This window comes from Rhinoderma darwinii, chromosome 1 (assembly GCF_050947455.1).
Source record: "Rhinoderma darwinii isolate aRhiDar2 chromosome 1, aRhiDar2.hap1, whole genome shotgun sequence".
In the NCBI taxonomy this organism is placed as follows: domain Eukaryota; kingdom Metazoa; phylum Chordata; class Amphibia; order Anura; family Rhinodermatidae; genus Rhinoderma; species Rhinoderma darwinii.
This window is the reverse complement of record NC_134687.1, coordinates 582,332,352-582,352,616: the sequence shown is the minus strand read 5'-3', so window position 1 is coordinate 582,352,616 and position 20,265 is coordinate 582,332,352. Positions and strand designations below refer to the sequence as shown.

Below are 20,265 nucleotides of genomic sequence, written 5' to 3'. Positions count from 1 at the left end.
ACCGCCTTTGTAGATGCAATCAGATTACTGTCTGTGACTCCTCCTCTCCTGAACGCAAATCCAAAAATTGTTTTACACCGTATTGAAGGAAGTTGCAAACAGGACAATATTTCAGGCACCCCGGATGTAGGTGTTTGCCTTCATTGAACTAGTGAAGATTTCCAGAGCTGAAAACAATAAAGGTTTGGGCTACATGACAACATTTGGTCACATGCAAGTTACAGTACAATTGCAACGGTCGCATGACCGCCCACCATCTTGTTGCTTATAGGGGAACGTTGAAGTTGCATTTCGATTTGCGTAATACAGAGATTTTATTGTGTACACTTAAAAAGGATCTGTCACTAGTTTATTAATTCCCTATCTCCTAACTAATCTAATCGGCGTTATGATGCTGATAACTACAGTGTAATTTTATTTCAAAAACGTTTATTATTTGCAGAGTTATGAGCATTTTTATAAATATGCTAATGTGGCTATATTTGCCAAATGGGAGGTGTGTGAAAGAGATTAAAATGAAATATTTAAATGACTCCATCTTGCATAGACGACATCTTGTAAGGTGGCGGCCATTTTGGATGTTGGAATCCATCTTGTGGCCTGAGGGAGCCATTTTATTATTAATAAGTTTTGATTGCTTTAAAAAGGTGACTCTTTCTTTTCACTCTGAGCGGTGTAATGTTTTCTGTATGACGCTGTCCAATCAGCATACAGTTCTCCCACTTCCCTGGCCAGCAAAACAGCTTGATTATATACTATATAGCTTCCATTCCCGACTGTGTTTTCATATGCCGCCGGAATCTCTGTCCTTGGTGGTCCACAGCCCGAGATATGGCTATTTGAAGTGATCCCCCTTCCCTCCAGCCTCAGTCTCTCACACTGTGTGAAGCAGCTTCATGCTGATAGGACAGCGGCTGTGAGGGAGCTCCACCTCTGGAGAATCGCTGCTGTTACCTCCCTCTTGTCTAGTGTAGCCTCCTTTGTATATTTAGAAAAAAAGCTCATAACGTTTAAAGTAATAAACTGCTTGGGACACAATTTTCACTAGCATTATCAGTGTGACTGTGTCTATTAGATCAGTTAAGAGATAGGGCATTACTAAACTAGTGACAGATCCTCTTTAAGGCCTCATTCACATGACAGGGTTTCCCGGCCGGGTGCCGGCCGTTCATAAATCGGCCGGCACCCGGCTGCATTAGGAATAACAGACCCCTAATGGGGCTATTAACACGACCGATTTTTTGACGGCCGGGAAAACCGGCCGTCAAAAAATAGCACATGCTCTATTTTCGGCCGGGTACCCGGCCGCCCGGCTCCCATAGAAGTCTATGGGGCCGGGTAATACACGGCCATCACCGGAATGTGTCCCGAGTGATGGCTGGGTTTTCCGTCGCTTGCGCTCTATCTCCTCCTCCTCACAGCGCAGAGTGCATGTGAGGAGGAGGAGTTGATGCCATTCGGACGAATGGCTGTACGCTGTACACTGTGTGGCAGGGCCGGGGTGTACAGCAGGTGGAAGGGAGCGCTGCGCTGGCTCCCTGCCCCTGCTTGTTTTAAAAGCGCCCTGGCCCGGCGACACCTTCCATGGCGCCGCTAGCAGCTGCTGCGGCTGCTACTACTGTAGCGACGCCACTATAGCAGAGCAGGGTGGTATCTCCCTACTCTGCTATGTGCTAGCCCCACTTTAGCTCCTTGAAGGAGCGGAATCCCCGTGTTTTCGGGGATTCCGCTCCTGGACAGAGCGCTTGATGTCTCTGTCCATATCTGGGCAGTAACATCAGGGGAAACTCCTGAAGCGGAATCCCCGAACACATGGGGATTCCCCTTCAGGAGTTGCCGCTGATGTCACTGTCCAGATCTGCTCGGCCCGGAACGGATGCAAAACTTTATGCAAACCGGCCGGGCAAAATGGCCGATTTTACCGGCCGACACTCGGGCTCGGGCGGGACCCGGTCGTGTGAATCCCACCTAAGTGTAAACTCTACAATTAGAAGGACATATAGGACTATTTGTAATCTACCACATTTATTTTTGTTTGTTTACTTTTATTATCTTTTTTGAATTACATAACATTCAACCAGAAAAAACAATACAAAGACAGAGATTTTGGGTTTTCGTTAACTGTTAGCCATAATCATCAACATTAAAAGAAGAAAATGCTGGAAATAGATCAATCTCTGTGTAATGAATCTATATAATATAGGAGTTTCACTTTTTGAATTGATTACTGAAATAAATTAACTCTTTGATGATATCCCAATTCATTGAGAAGGATTAGTACATATTCCCACCTAATCCCCCCCCCCCCTCGGCCCAAATCAGCCAACAAGAGAAAAAAAAAAAAAGAAGACGAAGAGGAGGGAAAAAACAAGAACTGAGTTGACCAAATTTTCCATCTTTCCTGAAAGAGAACCGGATCTCAAAGTTTATCAGTAGCTGCAATCGTATTCATCAGAAACACCCAAGAGGATACCACAGGTGGTATATGACACTCCCAATTTTTAAGTATCAATTTTTTTGTTAAAGCCCTAATAGTGCCAAATTCTTTCCCTCGGCTTGACCGGCCAACCTTAAATCTGACCCTAGAAAACACAGTAGATATATATATCCGGAGTTACCTTTATATCTAAGCAGAAAAAAAAGGTGTTCCAAAACATTTTTCCAACAGCGATGTAATCTATGGCACCTCTCGAAAAGATGCATTAAATTCTATGCCGGTTTTCTGGCATAGAAAAGTTGTAAACGGCATAAAAGTCACAATTTGCGCAAATCAAAATGTTCTGTATTTACTTCATGCATTGCAATTTACCTGTTTTGTCCCTTTAAGAAGTAAAAAGAAAAGTTCCTTGTCTAACAGAAGCAGAGTTAAGCATTTTCTGGTTTTGTGGGACACCTCCTATAATTGATAGAGACACACTCGCTTATTGTTCCATTTGAAGATTGTACCAGCAACATCAATACAATTTGTTTCCTTTTGGTAATGTTCCCTAGGAGTTTGGATCTAAGACAAGCTCCTGAAAGGTGGTGAGCACACATAATGAAAGAGATGGGATTCGCAGCAGTTTTCTTTTATAGTCCTTTAAATTCATCTCACTTGTTCAGACTGTAACACTTGACAATACAACGTAGCCATCTTCAGCTCTTCAATAACATGATCCAGCTCGATGTCTGAGCCTATTCACACACACATATATATATATATATATATATATAGTTAGTTAGTACGGCTGAAAAAAAGACACATGTCCATGAAGTTCAAGCAAGGGATGGGAAAAGGGAAGGGAAAAATTTCTACACATAGGTGCTAATACTTTTTTGTTCTAGGAAATTATCTAAGCCTTTTTTTGCAGCCATCTACTGTCCCTGCTGTGACGGCTCCTGCGGTGACTATTCCATAGATTCACAGTTCTCACAGTAAAGAAGGTTTGTCGCCTCTGCAGGTTGAACCTTTTTTTCTCCAGACGGAGGGAGTGCCCCCTTGTTTTTTTGAGGGGGTTTTACATGGAACAGGATTTCACCATATTCTTTGTATGTGCCATTAATATATTTATATTAATTAATCATGTCCCCCTTAGTCGTCTTTTTTCAAGGCTAAATAGGTTTAGTTCTTTTAATCTTTCCTCATAACATAGATTCTCCATGCCCCTTATTAGCTTCGTTGCTCTTCTTTGTATTTTTTCCAACTCCAGGGCATCCTTTCTATAAACTGGAGCCCAGAACTGAACTGCATATTCTAGATGAGGCCTCAATAATGCTTTGTAAAGTGGTAATATTACATCCCTGTCCCGTGAGTCCATGAATCTTTTAATACACGACAATATCCTTCTGGCCTTTGAAGCAGCTGATTGACATTGCATGCTGTTATTTAGTTTATGATCTACAAGTACACCCAGATCCTTCTCAACAAGTGAATCCCCCAGTGTAGCTCCCCCTAGGACATATTATGCATGCAGGTTGTTGGTACCCAGATGCATAACTTTACATTTATCTACATTAAACTTCATTTGCCAACTGGATGCCGAAACACTTAGTTTGTTTAAATGCGCTTGCAATTCAGGAACATCTTCCATAGACTGAACATTACTACATAGCTTGGTGTCATCTGCAAAAATAGAAATAGTGCTATTAATCCCATCCTCTATATCATTAATAAATAAGTTGAATAATAGTGGTCCCAGCACGGAACCCTGGGGTACACCACTTATAACCGGGGACCATTCAGAGTAGGAATCATTTACCACAACTCTCTGGATACGGTCCTTGAGCCAATTCTCAATCCAATTACAAACTATATTTTCTAAACCTATAGTCCTTAATTTACCCATTAGACGTCTATGAGGGACAGTGTCAAATGCCTTTGCAAAGTCCAAAAACACAATATACACAGCGGCCCCTCTGTCTAGGCTTCTGCTCACCTCTTCATAAAAACATATCAGGTTAGTTTGACAACCTCTGTTCTTAGTAAAACCATGTTGGCTGTCACTTATAATACTATTTATTGTCACATAATCCTGTATATAGTCCCTCAATAGTCCCTCAAACATTTTCCCCAAGATGGATGTTAAGCTTACTGGTCTATAATTTCCCGGGGAAGACCTAGAGCCCTTTTTGAAAATAGGCACCACATTTGCCCTGCGCCAGTCCCTTGGCACTATACCAGTCACTAGAGAATCTCTGAATATTATGAAAAGAGGGACATATATATATATATATATATATATATATATACAGTGGAGGAAATAAGTATTTGATCCCTTGCTGATTTTGCAAGTTTGCCCACTGTCAAAGTCATGAACAGTCTAGAATTTTTGGGCTAGGTTAATTTTACCAGTGAGAGATAGATTATATTAAAAATAAAAAAGAAAATCACATTGTCAAAATTATATATATGTATTTGCATTGTGCACAGAGAAATAAGTATTTGATCCCCTACCAACCATTAAGAGTTCAGCCTCCTCCAGACCAGTTACACGCTCCAAATCAACTTGGTGCCTGCATTAAAGACAGCTGTCTTAAATGGTCACCTGTATAAAAGACTCCGGTCCACAGACTCAATTAATCAGTCTGACTCTAACCTCTACAACATGGGCAAGACCAAAGAGCTTTCTAAGGATGTCAGGGACAAGATCATAGACCTGCACAAGGCTGGAATGGGCTACAAAACCATAAGTAAGACGCTGGGTGAGAAGGAGACAACTGTTGGTGCAATAGTAAGAAAATGGAAGACATACAACATGACTGTCAATCGACATCGATCTGGGGCTCCATGCAAAATCTCACCTCGTGGGGTATCCTTGATCCTGAGGAAGGTGAGAGCTCAGCCGAAAACTACACGGGGGGAACTTGTTAATGATCTCAAGGCAGCTGGGACCACAGTCACCAAGAAAACCATTGGTAACACATTACGCCGTAATGGATTAAAATCCTGCAGTGCCCGCAAGGTCCCCCTGCTCAAGAAGGCACATGTACAGGCTCGTCTGAAGTTTGCAAATGAACATCTGGATGATTCTGAGAGTGATTGGGAGAAGGTGCTGTGGTCAGATGAGACTAAAATTGAGCTCTTTGGCATTAACTCAACTCGCCGTTTTTGGAGGAAGAGAAATTCTGCCTATGACCCAAAGAACACCGTCCCCATTGTCAAGCATGGAGGTGGAAACATTATGTTTTGGGGGTGTTTCTCTGCTAAGGGCACAGGACTACTTCACCGCATCAATAGGAGAATGGATGGAGCCATGTACCGTCAAATCCTGAGTGACAATCTCCTTCCCTCCACCAGGACATTAAAAATAGCTTGTGGCTGGGTCTTCCAGCACGACAATTACCCGAAACATACAGCCAAGGCAACAAAGGAGTGGCTCAAAAAGAAGCACATTAAGGTCATGGAGTGGCCTAGTCAGTCTCCAGACCTTAATCCCATCGAAAACTTATGGAGGGAGCTGAAGATCCGAGTTGCCAAGCGACAGCCTCGAAATCTTAATGATTTACAGATGATCTGCAAAGAGGAGTGGGCCAAAATTCCATCTAATATGTGTGCAAACCTCATCATCCACTACAAAAAAACTTCTGACTGCTGTGCTTGCCAACAAGGGTTTTGCCACCAAGTATTAAGTATTGTTTGCCAAAGGGATCAAATACTTATTTCTCTGTGCACAATGCAAATAAATATATATAATTTTGACAATGTGATTTTATTTTATTTTTTTAATGTAATCTATCTCTCACTGGTAAAATTAACCTAGCCTAAAAATTCTAGACTGTTCATGTCTTTGACAGTGGGCAAATTTACAAAATCAGCAAGGGATCAAATACTTATTTCCTTCACTGTATATATATATAGATATATATAGATATATTACTACATCATACATATAGAGATATATTATTACATCATAATGTATATACTATGTCCAGTAATTTCTCATATAGACATACATAAGATCAGAAATGATGGTTGGTTGGTTGGTTTCAAAAATGTATATTGTACAGATATGTCCATGCTATTATTTGCTTTAATTTGGTTAAAAACTCTAATTTCTCATGAAAAAAATGTAATACAATATCACAATATGATAGCAAAATCCTTGACAGGCTGCAATTCACATCAAAACCATTGGGTGGTCACACATAGATAAATATAGCACAGACATCTCGTGATAGAGTATCGCAAAATCGTTGTGTTTCAAAGCTGGTCATCTCACACCACAAATTTCAGAATATGGTAAGATATTAGAAATAGTAAGGAAGGACACATTTGCATTTCGTATGTTAAAATGAACTAAAATAATCTAGATCCTCACCATAAAAAAGGCCATTACATTTTGTTTCAAAGAAACCAGTACCATAAATGATTGGAGCATTTCCCCAAAAACTTAAAAGGATATTCCCGTCATAATTTATGGTATATCCACAGGATGGCTGCTTCCTTTTAAAAACAGTGTCACACCAGTCCACAGGTTGTGTGTGGAATTGCAGCTGAGCACTATTTACTTCTATTGAGCCGATCTACAATACCAGACAAAACCCATGGGGAAGTGTGGCGCTGTTTCTGGAAAACCAGCCATATTTTTTTAATCCTGGATAACCCCTTTAAGAATCTGAATGCCATTTTTCATGCCAATAGAAAATGTATACGGCTGTGTACAAATTGTGCCCCCTAGTGGTGGCAACAGGCAGCTAAGATAGTATGTGACTTTTTCAGCCCCGGTTACAGGGAACATTTTTCTTGTACCTGTGAATTAATTATAGTGAGACCTGAAATGTATCTTGTTAGACCAAGGAACCTGGTACGGGTACCAGTACCATGATCTTTCTACATAGCACTACATGCGTCAGTAACAAAGCTTCTGATGTAAAGACAGGGATGGTGGCTAAGGGGTTAAACGTTGATGTGTATATTGCGTCACCTCTTATCATTTTATTCGGCAGTTCTTGTCTTTCACTTTTGCTAAATATATTTTCTGCCATAAAATACTTTTCTGGCAGAGCTAAAAATAACAAAATTGAGCTGTTGCATTATTAAATACTGTATTTAGCTACGCTTAATGAGCAAAAACTCGCTTGGGGTGACATTCAAATTCAATATCCTCCTTCATGAATATTGCTAATAGAGTCAATAGGATAGAGACATGACACAATATTCATCATCTTTTTGCATTGCTTTCATCCATTAAATCTAGTGTGATGTGATGCGCTCGTTCACTCACAAAGTGACATTCAAAAAGAAATATCCATGGCTGATAACAAGTCAACGTAGACAACCAATAAGCGCAAAAGCACAGGGAATATAGCACCCAAAAAGGTGTATATATATATATATATATATATATATATATATATATGACTACCACGTAATGTAAGAAGTGGAAATCTTTATTAATGATGAATAGCAACAATACATGGTAACATGGCGGTACATACAAAGAAAGATCAATAAAAAAGGTCATATACAGAGAGCAGCATCAGTAAGGTATAGATGTTAAATATACCCAAGGGTTAACAGAACAACCCATCACATAAGTGACGTCCCATGCACTACCTCACCAGTAAATGCAAAAAATATAACTATAGCAAGATAACAAGACAACGTGGCAACATATATACAGCAAGAATATTTCTATCCACAACAATCAACTTTACACCGTCTGTAGGGCATTTGATTATACATTTTATTGTGCACAGAGGCATTCCATGGTGATGCAGCTATAATATAGATGTGTACTTCCATACCTTTCCTTGTATCTAAGCATATCCTGAGATGTGTAGCACGAGGTGACAACTTTGAAAAAAAAACATGATTTTGCGATACTCTGTAACGAGATGTCTATAATATGTGTCCATGTGTGGCCACCCAGTGGTTGTGATGTGATTTGTAGCCTATGAAGGGTTTTGCTAGCATGTCCCAATATTGTTTTGAATTTGTTTCATGAGAAATTGGAGTGCTTTACCAAATTGAAGCAAAACGAAAGGTGGACACATCTGAATGTCCCCGATCAATTCAGACAATACACGTATTTTCCATGCCCACTGGCCCATTCTTGTCAAGCTCCTTAAATTGTAGGTTATATAAAACTGAGCAGTTCTATACAAGTCAGGCTGGAGGCCTCGAAAGAAGAAGAGGTTAAATATTTAATTATCAATTATTAATGGGACATAAAGATCCAAACTATGACATCGGTATACCCTTCATAAGAGTTTCATAGCACGGGTACATATAAAAATACAATATTTTGGCTTTAAAGGGGCCTTCCAAGGTGTAATATTGATGGCTTATAGGATAATCCATCAATATCTGATTGGTGGGGGTCCGATTCCTGGCACCACGCCTATCAGCTGCATGAGTGGGCAGACAGGGAGGGAAAAAAGAAAATGAAAAAACAAAAAAATGGCAGCGGCAGGAAGGGGTTAAAAGCTAATTGTTTCCATGAGACAGATCCCATGCAGCCATGCCCTGTAGCCTCTACAAAGTATACTAATGCAATAGTTGTATTTTTGGCAGAGATGTTCCTATTTTGACAATCTACACATATTGTTATCTTGTTTTCATACTGTCTTTATATTCTCTTTATGCTTTACAAAATACATATACAACAGATTCAGGAATGCGTTAAATGGATACTTATACTGATCATATATAATGAAAATAATAGTAAAATTGTTATTTAATACAATTAATGTATTTTATATACTGTATGTTCTGATGGTTTAATTTTTATTTTCTATTTCTCTTTTGCTTTTAATTTTAGGAAATTGTGAATTTTAACTGTCGAAAACTGGTGGCTACTATGCCTCTGTTTGCTAATGCAGACCCGAACTTTGTCACAGCCATGCTCAGCAAATTGAGGTTTGAGGTTTTCCAGCCTGGAGATTATATCATCCGTGAAGGAGCAGTTGGGAAGAAGATGTATTTTATTCAGCATGGTGTGGCCGGTGTCATTACTAGATCTAGCAGGGAAATGAAGCTAACCGACGGATCATATTTTGGAGGTCAGTATGAGTGGGGTGAAAGTCCTTTTTACAAATATGTTAATCACCACAGGTAATAAAGTAAGGCAAGACTGACAATACTAAAGAATAAAATAATGCAAAGGAAATTCAAATGCAACATAGAAAATGTATGATCTTCTTATTTCATGGCATTGCCCCTGTTAGTCTGTTTTCATTTACATAATAACATAAGAGTAGAAGTCACTGCCTCCCACAAGATCAGTTCACTCATCTCCTGCTGCTATGTTGACGTAATCTGATTTTGAATTTATTCTATTCTTGTCACTTTAATACCATAACATGTAGCCCTATTCTGAATAAGATAATAACATGAGGGTACAGGACCTAGAATCAGCACACTCCTCCCCTGCTGCTATGGTCATCCTAATGATCTTTGGATTTATTGTCATTAAGACGCACCCTAGCTAAACACCTTGATGTGATAGTACATCTAGAAGTGAGTTAGTCCCGCACCTTCATAATATACTATTGTGTTGAGGCGATCACATGGGCATTGCCTGTGGATCCAAGTGCAGCTGTAATATACAACCAAACTCCCAATGCAGCTGCAAGTATTGGATGAAAGCCCAATACCAACAGCTATCCCTTTAGTGGCAGTATTGAACCTACATTAAATTAAAGCCAGTTATTAAAAAGTTACTTAAGTTACAGCTAAGTTGCTTAATGACACTAAAAAAAGACAAATGCCAAAGTTTTATGCTTTAAAAAATAGAAGTGTTAATATTTTTTTTTATCAATTTACAAAATGCAAAGTGAATGAACAGAAGAGAAATCTAAAACATATCAATATCTAGCATGACCACCCTTTGCCTTCAAAAGAGAATCAATTCTTCTAGGTACACTTGCACACAGTTTTTGAAGGAACTCGACGGGGAGTTCTAAAATACCTACACAACATATACCATAAATATATATGCTTATTTTAATGCTGAATTATGCGTACCCAAAAATAGTACATATAGAAAGTAAATGAAAATAAAAATACCCAAATAATGTCAAATAATCACATTTCTGATAATAAAAGTGAAAAAGTGAAAGGCAACAAGTATAAACGACTAAAATAAACCCCACATAGCTTACACCTTCTGTAAAAAGGGCAATACAGGCCAAAAAAAGGGCATTTAAAAAATACAAATCTGAGGGTACATCTGTAGCCTTTTTAAATTATAAAGAGCATAATAAAATCTGTCAAAATGTAATAAAATTAGCAAAAATACAAAATGAAAGGCAGGTGGCCAAGGATAGTAAAACAAATTCAAGTATAGTAATGCAAAAAAGCCAAGGTCTGAACATGTAGGACCCCTAGATAATGGTAATGGGGAGTTGGTCACAGGGGATCAAGAGAAGGCTGAGTTACTAAACGGGGTCTTCAGCTCTGTATATACAATAGAAGAAAGAGCGGCTGATATAGCCGGTGCCAGTGCTGTTAATATATCAGTTGATATACGGAATTGGATGAATGTAGATATGGTCCAAGCTAAAAAAATGTGCACAAGGCCCCGGGACCAGATGGGATACACCCTAGAATTCTTAAAGAGCTTAGTTCAGTTATTTCTGTCCCCCTTTTCATAATATTTAGAGATTCTCTAGTGACTGGTATAGTGCCAAGGGACTGGTGCAGGGCAAATGTGGTGCCTATTTAAAAAAAGGGCTCTAGGTCTTCCCCGGGAAATTATAGACCAGTAAGCTTAACATCCATTGTGGGGAAAATGTTTGAGCGACTATTGAGGGACTATATACAGGATTATGTGACAAAAAAAGTATTATAAGTGACAGCGAGCACGGTTTTACTAAGGACAGAAGTTGTCAAACTAACCTGATTTGTTTTTATGAAGAGGTGAGCAGAAGCCTAGACAGAGGGGCCGCTGTGGATATAGTGTTTTTGGACTTTGCAAAGGCATTTGACACTGTACCTCATAGACGTCTAATGGGTAAATTAAGGACTATAGGTTTAGAAAATATAGTTTGTAATTGGATTGAGAATTGGCTCAAGGACCGTATTCAGAGAGTTGTGGTCAATGATTCCTACTCTGAATGGTCCCCGGTTATAAGTGGTGTACCCCAGGGTTCAGTGCTGGGACCACTATTATTCAACTTATTTATTAATGATATAGAGGATGGGATTAATAGCACTATTTCTATTTTGCAGATGACACCAAGCTATGTAATATAGTTCAGTCTATGGAAGATGTTCGTGAATTGCAAGCGGATTTAAACAAACTAAGTGTTTTGGCGTCCACTTGGCAAAGGAAGCTTAATGTAGATAAATGTAAAGTTATGCATCTGGGTATCAACAACCTGCATACATCATATGTCCTAGGGGGAGCTACACTGGGGGAGTCACTTGTTGAGAAGGATCTGGGTGTACTTGAAAATCATAAACTAAATAACAGCATGCAATGTCAATCAGCTGCTTCAAAGGCCAGCAAGATATTGTCATGTATTAAAAGAGGCATGGACTCGCAGACAGGGATGTGATATTGCCACTTTACAAAGCATTAGTGAGGCCTCATCTAGAATATGCAGTTCAGTTCTGGGCTCCAGTTCATAGAAAGGATGCCCTGGAGTTGGAAAAAATACAAAGAAGAGCAACGAAGCTAATAAGGGGCATGGAGAATCTAAGTTATGAGGAAAGATTAAAAGAATTAAACCTATTTAGCCTTGAAAAGAGACGACTAAGGGGGGACATGATTAATTTATATAAATATATTAATGGCACATACAAAAAATATGGTGAAATCCTGTTCCATGTAAAACCCCCTCAAATAACAAGGGGGCACTCCCTCTGTCTGGAGAAAAAAAGCTTCAACCTGCAGAGGCGACAAGACTTCTTTACTGTGAGAACTGTGAATCTATGGAATAGCCTACCGCAGGAGCTGGTCACAGCAGGGACAGTAGATGTCTTTAAAAAAGGCTTAGATAATTTCCTAGAGCAAAAAAATATTAGCTCCTATGTGTAGAAATTTCTACCTTCCCTTTTCCATCCCTTGGTTGACATGTGTCTTTTTTCAGCCGTACTAACTATGTAACTATGTAACTCATCCCAAAAAAACAAGACCCTCTACATCTATATTGATGGAAAATAAAAATTGAAATTACAAGAGAAAAAAATGATGTGTTCTTTAAAGGGGTTGGACAACCCCAGTCTATATACCCTATTAGGTTCTAAAGAGGTTTTAAAAATATTCAGATGCCATTCCGATAAACCAGGTATACATATAAAATACTATACAATAATCCTTAAAGGTAACCTGTCAGTAGGTTTGGAGCCACTAAACCACCAGTATGTCGTTATGCAGTTGGGGTTTAGTGTTCTAAAGCTGCCTACCTCAAAACTGACCAATTAGGGAATAGTTAGTTAGATAAGACTGTGAGCGGATTCGAGCGCATTTGCATTGCACACATGAAGCCAAGGACAGTACACGGCACATGCACAGTAAAGAGAGGTAAATAGTTCTCAGATTCATGTGGGCAATGTGCAAGCGCCGATGCCGCCGGACTTCTTACTTGGACTCCTTTCGGTAAGTGGTAATTTACTTTACTAACCATTCCCCAAACAGAAGGTTTTGAGGTAGGCAGGTTTGGAACACTGAATCCTAGCTCAATAAGGACCATACTGGTGGATTACTGGCTGAAACATTTTCAATCATAATTTACACACTTTGATCTCCTTAAAACATGCTACCAAAGCTCATCAGAAATTAAGTACTTGCTAGGATTGCATCACTTTAACTTTGACATATTTTAGATTTGTGCCTCTTTTACTACTTAAATAGAATCTTTCACCTGCCCATACATGAGCAGCTGAGTGCAGCATGTAATGGGCAGGGCTGCACAAATCCTGGTTCAGGGCAATATCGGTGCCGTTATGTTTGCCGCCCAATATTTAAATAAACCCCTGAACTGTCAAGGGGGCGGGTAACATCGCTGTGACACTGTCCAATAAGCTACGGACAGTGTCACAGCAAGAGCTGGAGAGAGGAGTGCATGTGCACGTGCAGCTCAGAGCTCTGCGAACATGCGCGTGGACGCTCTCACTCTTCTCTTACTGTGACACTGTCCGTAACGAAATGGACAGTATCACAGCGATGCAGAGAGCTGAAGAGTGAGTGAAAGCATGTGCGCGCGCCCGCACGCATGCGAGAACAGCTCCGCTGCTGAAGATACTCCCACCGCCATAGAACAGAAGAAGAATAATTCACATTCTTCTTCTTCTCTTCTGTTCTGTTGTGGAGGCAGAGCTGCGTGTGCAGGCACGCACATGCTCTCGCTCTCCAGTTCTTGCTGTGACACTGTCCATAGCTGATTGGACAGTGCCACAGCGATGTTACATGCCCCCTTGCCAATTACACGCCCCATTGACAGTTTAGGGGGTTATTGAAATATCGGGGGCCAAATATAATGGCACCGATATCTAAATAACGGAGAAAGATAGGAAATAAATTTATAGTGAGACAGGGTTTGTACAGCCCTGCCTATTACATGCTGCACTCCGCTGCACATGTATGGGCAGGTGAAAGGGTCTCTTTAATGCATTTTACTGAACCTTTCAGGTATTTTAATTGATGGTCATGAGGTACAAGACCAATTGAGGATGACGTACAAGATTTGTAAGAAGTTTTGAAACGTTGAAGATATTCTATCCCGATATTCAATCTACAAAAAAACATTCACTATGAGCCTTGGGTTTAGGGAGTTTGATATCTCCAAAACACGTTTTAGGGACGTTTCATAGAGTACAATGTACTTCACATGCCTCATTGAAGACAAGTCAGAAGATAATGAAAACTGGACCTTCACTAAGCTGATAAAAATTAAAAATAGACTTTCAAATGAATGGAAACAACAAAAGTAAAATGTATATCTGGAGTCCTCTTTTAATTTGACAAATGAACATCAAATACATTTATTTGTAATGTTGATTTCTTTTGCAGAGATTTGCCTTCTAACAAAGGGTCGTCGAACAGCCAGCGTGAGAGCTGAGACCTATTGTCGGCTGTATTCCCTATCAGTGGAGAATTTTAATGAAGTACTAGAAGAATATCCCATGATGAGGAGAGCCTTCGAGACGGTTGCCATTGACAGACTAGACAGGATAGGTATTATTTTTTTACCTCTATTCAGTGTGTTGAGTCTTTTGAGAAATGCATTTTCTTAGGCTAGCACATCATTCATCATCACTAATGGTGCTTTTATGCTTGTGCATGCTAGATAGTGCTTTTTTCTATATTCCTACATGTATTGCTGCTTATATTGACAAGGATTGATGGACAAAAATATAGAAAGTTCATCTACCGCACTACAAAATCTTTTCCTTATAATGCATCAATGATGGGCAATCATCCTAACTTTCTCAGAGCTCACACGAGATAATGGGTGTAAATGAGTCGGGATCAGTTAAAATTATTCTTTAAAATATCTAGAATTCTTTTTTATTTGTAGATTTATTCTAACTGATATTTTTGGAAACAGTTTTATGTTTGTATATAACCTACAGTATGACAGCTCTGCTTCCTTTTTAATATTAGATAGAGTCAAGTTCAGCCTCTGTGCTATAAACATGCTTGAAATTATAAAAAACATTCTTTCTTATTACATTCTGGGAATCTTGAGGACTTTTTTATTTCACTGGACTATCTCAAAGACTATATGATTCTTTAAAAAATTGCATTACTGCTATATTTACTATATTAATAAATGTGCGGTTCGAGTATACACATTTTAATCAAATTGTGTGGGCCCATCTGCTACGACAAGGCGACCTTATACAAGGGGTCCCTACAGGAAACACTATGCCTGTATGATTGTAGACTCAAATCTCCCTGTTCGGGCCTAGACCTACAAAATGTATTTAGGATAGGTAGGAACCAGCTTTGGACAGATGGGACAAGGGAATCACCAAGATGGAAGCAGTCAGCCCCTCCCCCTTCAAATGTACAATATTTATTATAATATTTATTATTTACCAGTATTTTAAGTGGCACGTAGTAGGTGGGGGGCCCTGTTAAAGATTTTGCATTTGGGCCCAGAAGCTTCTTGACACGCCTCTGGTCTAATACCATTCATTTTGTGGAGATGTCTAAGGTGTCAGTAGGTTCCAGATTTGGATGTTGCTGTAACATCATCATGAAAATTACTTTAAAAATATATGATTTTTTTTAATCAAATTTTTTATATTTTATGTTAATTATGTGTTATTATGTTATATGTAATTATATGTTATTATTTATGTTATTATTAAGTACCTTGTACTCGGTTCACTCACTAGTAGTAGACAGATACCTTCAAGGTCTTTGCTGGATTGAACATGAATTGTTGTCTTTTTTTGATGACCCATCCACTTTTTACCTTAAAACCAATGTGTGTTGTACTGTAGCCCTAGAGGTTATTCTTTCTTACAGTATGTGTACTTCTATTTTGATAAAGTCATCAACATCGCATTCATACAAACCATGATTTATGGGAAATCTTACATGTTTAAAATAACAGAAAAAAGTTTAGAAGAATTTAAATTTAATTGAGGGATTTATTTCTGTTTTTTATTAGCCTGGTTATATTTTCCAAGTGTCAAAAACGATATCATATTTATTTCGGCTTATCGTTTAGACTAGTATATAAACCTTGATAGGGTTGTTGTATGTTTCTCCAAATCAGTTAAAAATTGTGTGCCAGTAATATTGTGGTTCAGTTATGTTCTAAAGGATTAGATACGGATGTAGCAGAGATAAGTTTCTAATTTTCCTTCGTAGCCTCATCTTTTGTGTATAGTGGTAACTGTCCAAGTATCAACAATTAAGTATTTTTTTTTTGCAGTCCTATGTAAAAACACACACACACGTAACCATGACATTGTGAAGAGCTGTGACAAACTCAGTCTTCTACATCTGTACATGGATATCTGTTGGTTAAATAACTGTTTTGCAACACTAATGTTCAGTATTACCTACCTGATGCACTGGGGGTTGAGGCAAATATAAGAGATCGTACATTTTATTTCGCATTTCAGTGAAATAAAATGTGGATAAGATGATTGTTTCAACTCAAAAATAATATCAACTGTTATTTAAAGGATTTTTCAGCTTTTAATTGATGGTTTAGCCTTAGGCTAGGTCATGAATGTATGGTGGATTAGGGAACCCCAATAATTAGCATAAGGAGGGGGATACAACTCCCTCCATGGACAGGTGGTCACATCTGGTACTGTAGTTTAGCCTTATTCATGTGAACTTGGTTCAAGCTGAAGTATCAGACACAGCTGCATGGATGAGAGTGTCACTTTGACAGAGTTTCCGTGAAGGGGCCTTGGTGCACCAGGAAGGGCTGCTGATGTTCTGCAGATCGATGAGGGTCATGGGGTTCAAACCCTCACCATTTACACATTGACAACCCATAGTAAAACCCCTTAAAATGGTATGTTACCCTTAAATATTGGCATCAATAAGCCATCTTCAACTGTTGGGTAGCTTCTTTCATTCCAAGGTGGCCCTGTAGACCCTGTACTATTCTGGCACACCAAATTCACAAGTCACTGGGTTTCATGAAGATAATTTTGTACTTTGGCACTAACTACTGTGGCATCCCTGTTACATCAGATATTTTCTCACTTTATTATTTGGCAAAATAGGGATTAATAACATCTGATGCCTAGCTCTAGTTCCTCTGATCACCCTATGATACTTTGGCCTTCATATTTTTGCCACTAGAGGAGCAGACAGCTGGTTGGATTGTTTTTAGTCTGTTTAAATCTTGTTTCAGTAGATTTCCTCACCAATGGCTTGAATATTGCATTCTGCTGTTGGCTTCTGAGTTTTGTCCTGGCCTCAGTGTCTTCATTGCACCTGCTCCCAATATGTGAAGTTCTTCTTGTTTCTTGGGTTTACTCCTGTGTGTTTTTTATATCCACTAGACAGTTGTCAAGAAGATAATCAAGTCTGTTTGTTTAAGGGCAATGTATTGTCTTTATCCTTGTTTTAACGTTTAAAAATCCTGTATTTTTATTTGTTTGAAATCTTCAAATGTGGCATTTTTTCTTTTGTTAAACATGTATTTCTAGTTTGTTCATGTTACCAGCCCCAGCATGTGACAGCCTGTTTACATGTACAGTTGCAGTAATCGTACATTTGGCACATACACTCAGCAGGGTAGCAAGAAGTAAGTGACAGCTATAAGGCAGTATGATGGCAGGATCCGACTACACAGGGTTTGCTTGTAGTCTGTAACCGTGGAGACACATAGATCTGCCTAAAAGCTGTACACACAAAATAGTAGAATATTTGTAATCATGTGAAGTTTCAAATTTTTTTTTACAGATACAGTGGAGCAATAAAAAAAAATGGTTTCTAGAGTTAACACAGCCTTTAACTCAATGATCTTAATTAGTACAATATAATGATCCACAAGTCTGTAATACTATGCCTACTAATATATGGCAGAAAGAAGAGTTTGCTTTGGTCACGGTGGTCATTAGGGGACTTATGCCACAGCGGCATGAAAAGGCAGGGCTGTGACATAAGGCCGGCATGGATGTCCTGAGCTGGCTAAAGTGGGTATTCGGCTGTCTAAAGGCTTCTGCTCTAATGAGCGGGATTAAAGTTATCTTAGATCCCGCCTGTTGAACCCCTTAGATGCAGCAGTTAATACCGACCATGGCATCTGAGTGGTTTTAGAGGGATGGGGCTCTCTCTTTCATCCCATCAGCCCCTGGGTCTTCAGTTTTACACTAACAGGCATAATACACGACAATCTGGAAGTATTGCAGTGTATTATAAAAGCGATCAAATGAATGCATAGTAAATTCCCATAGTGGGACTTAAAAAAAAGTAAATAATTGTTTCATAAAGTTAATAGTAAATGAATGAAAAATCCTGAGGAAAAAAAAAGGAAAAACCCACTTTTTCCCCTTGCAAAATGCTGTATTATGAAAAAAACTAAATTAAATTAAAAAAGCTCCACAATTGGTATCACCACGTCTGTAACAACCCAATTATGTTATTTTACCTGCACGGTGAATGCCGTAGAAAATTAAATCCAGAACAATGCCAAAAATGCTATTTTATGTTCATCCTGCCTTCCAAAAAATGCAATAAAAAGCGATCAAACTTCAAGTCGTTACGCAAAAATAAGCCCTCACACATCTATGATGGCCAAAAATAAAAACTTTATGGCTCTATAGCGATACACAAAAACAAATACTTTTTTTATTGTGCAAAAGTAGTCAAAAATAAAAAAACAATATAAATTTGGTATTGCTGTAATCATAACGACCCGCAGAATAAACTTATTAATTTGTTTATACCACACGGTAAACTATGTAAATTAAACCCGCAGAAAAGAATGGAAACTTTTTTTTTTTCCATTATCCCCTAAAAACTTTAATAAAGGTTGATCAATAAATTGTATGTGCACCTAAAAAATACACCTTGTCTCGCTAAATACAAGCCCTCACACAGCTATGTCTACAAAAAAATAAAAAAAGTTATGGCTTTTGTATCATCATAAAACCGAAAAAAAATCATTAAGGCCCAAAATAGGCTGGTCACTAAAGAGTTAAACTTATCTGCAACCTTCTGGTATGAATAGGTTGCTCATAAATATTTATACCATACAACAAATTAACAAGCTCATGTTGTCTAAAGTTCTGAAAGCAAATTTGAATGGACATTCCCTTCTAGTTTTCCTTCTGAAATTAGATTATTAGTTCTTATGTTCAGTAAGATGCAGGGTCAGCATTTATTGACGCCATGTGTAAACTCCTCTCGTAGCATCTCCGATTCATACAGGCCTTTATAAATGAATACTGAACACAGATGGTGGGATTACAACCTGTATGAGAGAAACTGGGGAACACTCACACGAGCGCTTCAGCTGCTTTCATCTTAGCGATTGGTGGGGGTCTCAGTGCTCGGATCCCCACCAATCAAAACTTTTGACATGTCACTATGAGATGTCAGAAGTTTGTTGAAGGTTTAGTTACCCTTTAAAGGAGAATTCCAACTAAATGTATCTAATAACATGTCACATAGATATTGATAAGGAGTCATCAGCTTGTATCCTCACCGTCTCCCAAAATAAAGGGGCTACAGTGCTCTAGAGATGGCCAAAATATATTCGTACTGCAGAGTCTATTGACTTGTTATATAGTTATTGACATAGTGACATTTGCTGTCAGCCTCTCCAATTTCCAAAACAAAAGGGGTGCAAAGTACGATTATGTACACATCATGTCTGGTCCATATATCGGACATATACATACATAATAAAGGAAACAAATGTATACTGTAATATTCCCATTGGTTACTATGGGCCAAAATCGTTAGACAGGTTTATGTCTGGTCCCACACTTATAAAGACAAGAGTATACTTTTAGTATGTTTGTATTCGTTTAATAGTTTTCTTTTTTCAAACATAAATGGGGGAAATTATCGACCTTTCTACGCCAGTTTTCTGCAGTGCAAATTGCGACTTTTGGCCTTTTGGTCACATCAGACTGACACATTTATTATAATTTACGCCAGCAAACTTGGCATACATTATAGTGGAAATCCATGCAAGTTTCTAGGTGGTGGATATTTCACTCTGTGGAGCATAGCAAGGTAGATGCTCGTGCTGGAACCCGCACCATGCCCCCCACATCGGGCTGCCCTCGCCAACCACCCCACCAGCAAGCAATTAAATACAAAAAAATAGCTAAGATTAAAAAAATAAAATAATGCTCACCCTCCCACTAATTTTCTCCACTCTGGCTCCCTCAGAATGACATGG

General features: G+C 38.7%; 1 protein-coding gene across 1 annotated transcript in view; it reads left to right on the top strand.

Annotated features, from left to right (window-relative positions):
• Nucleotides 1-20,265, top strand: part of HCN1 (hyperpolarization activated cyclic nucleotide gated potassium channel 1) — a 443,459-nt gene that overhangs the window by 366,204 nt on the left and 56,990 nt on the right. The window contains exons 6-7 of the mRNA XM_075839721.1: nucleotides 9,243-9,483; nucleotides 14,439-14,603. Coding sequence (XP_075695836.1) covers nucleotides 9,243-9,483; nucleotides 14,439-14,603 — 406 coding nt within the window. The remainder of the gene's footprint in view (nucleotides 1-9,242; nucleotides 9,484-14,438; nucleotides 14,604-20,265) is intronic.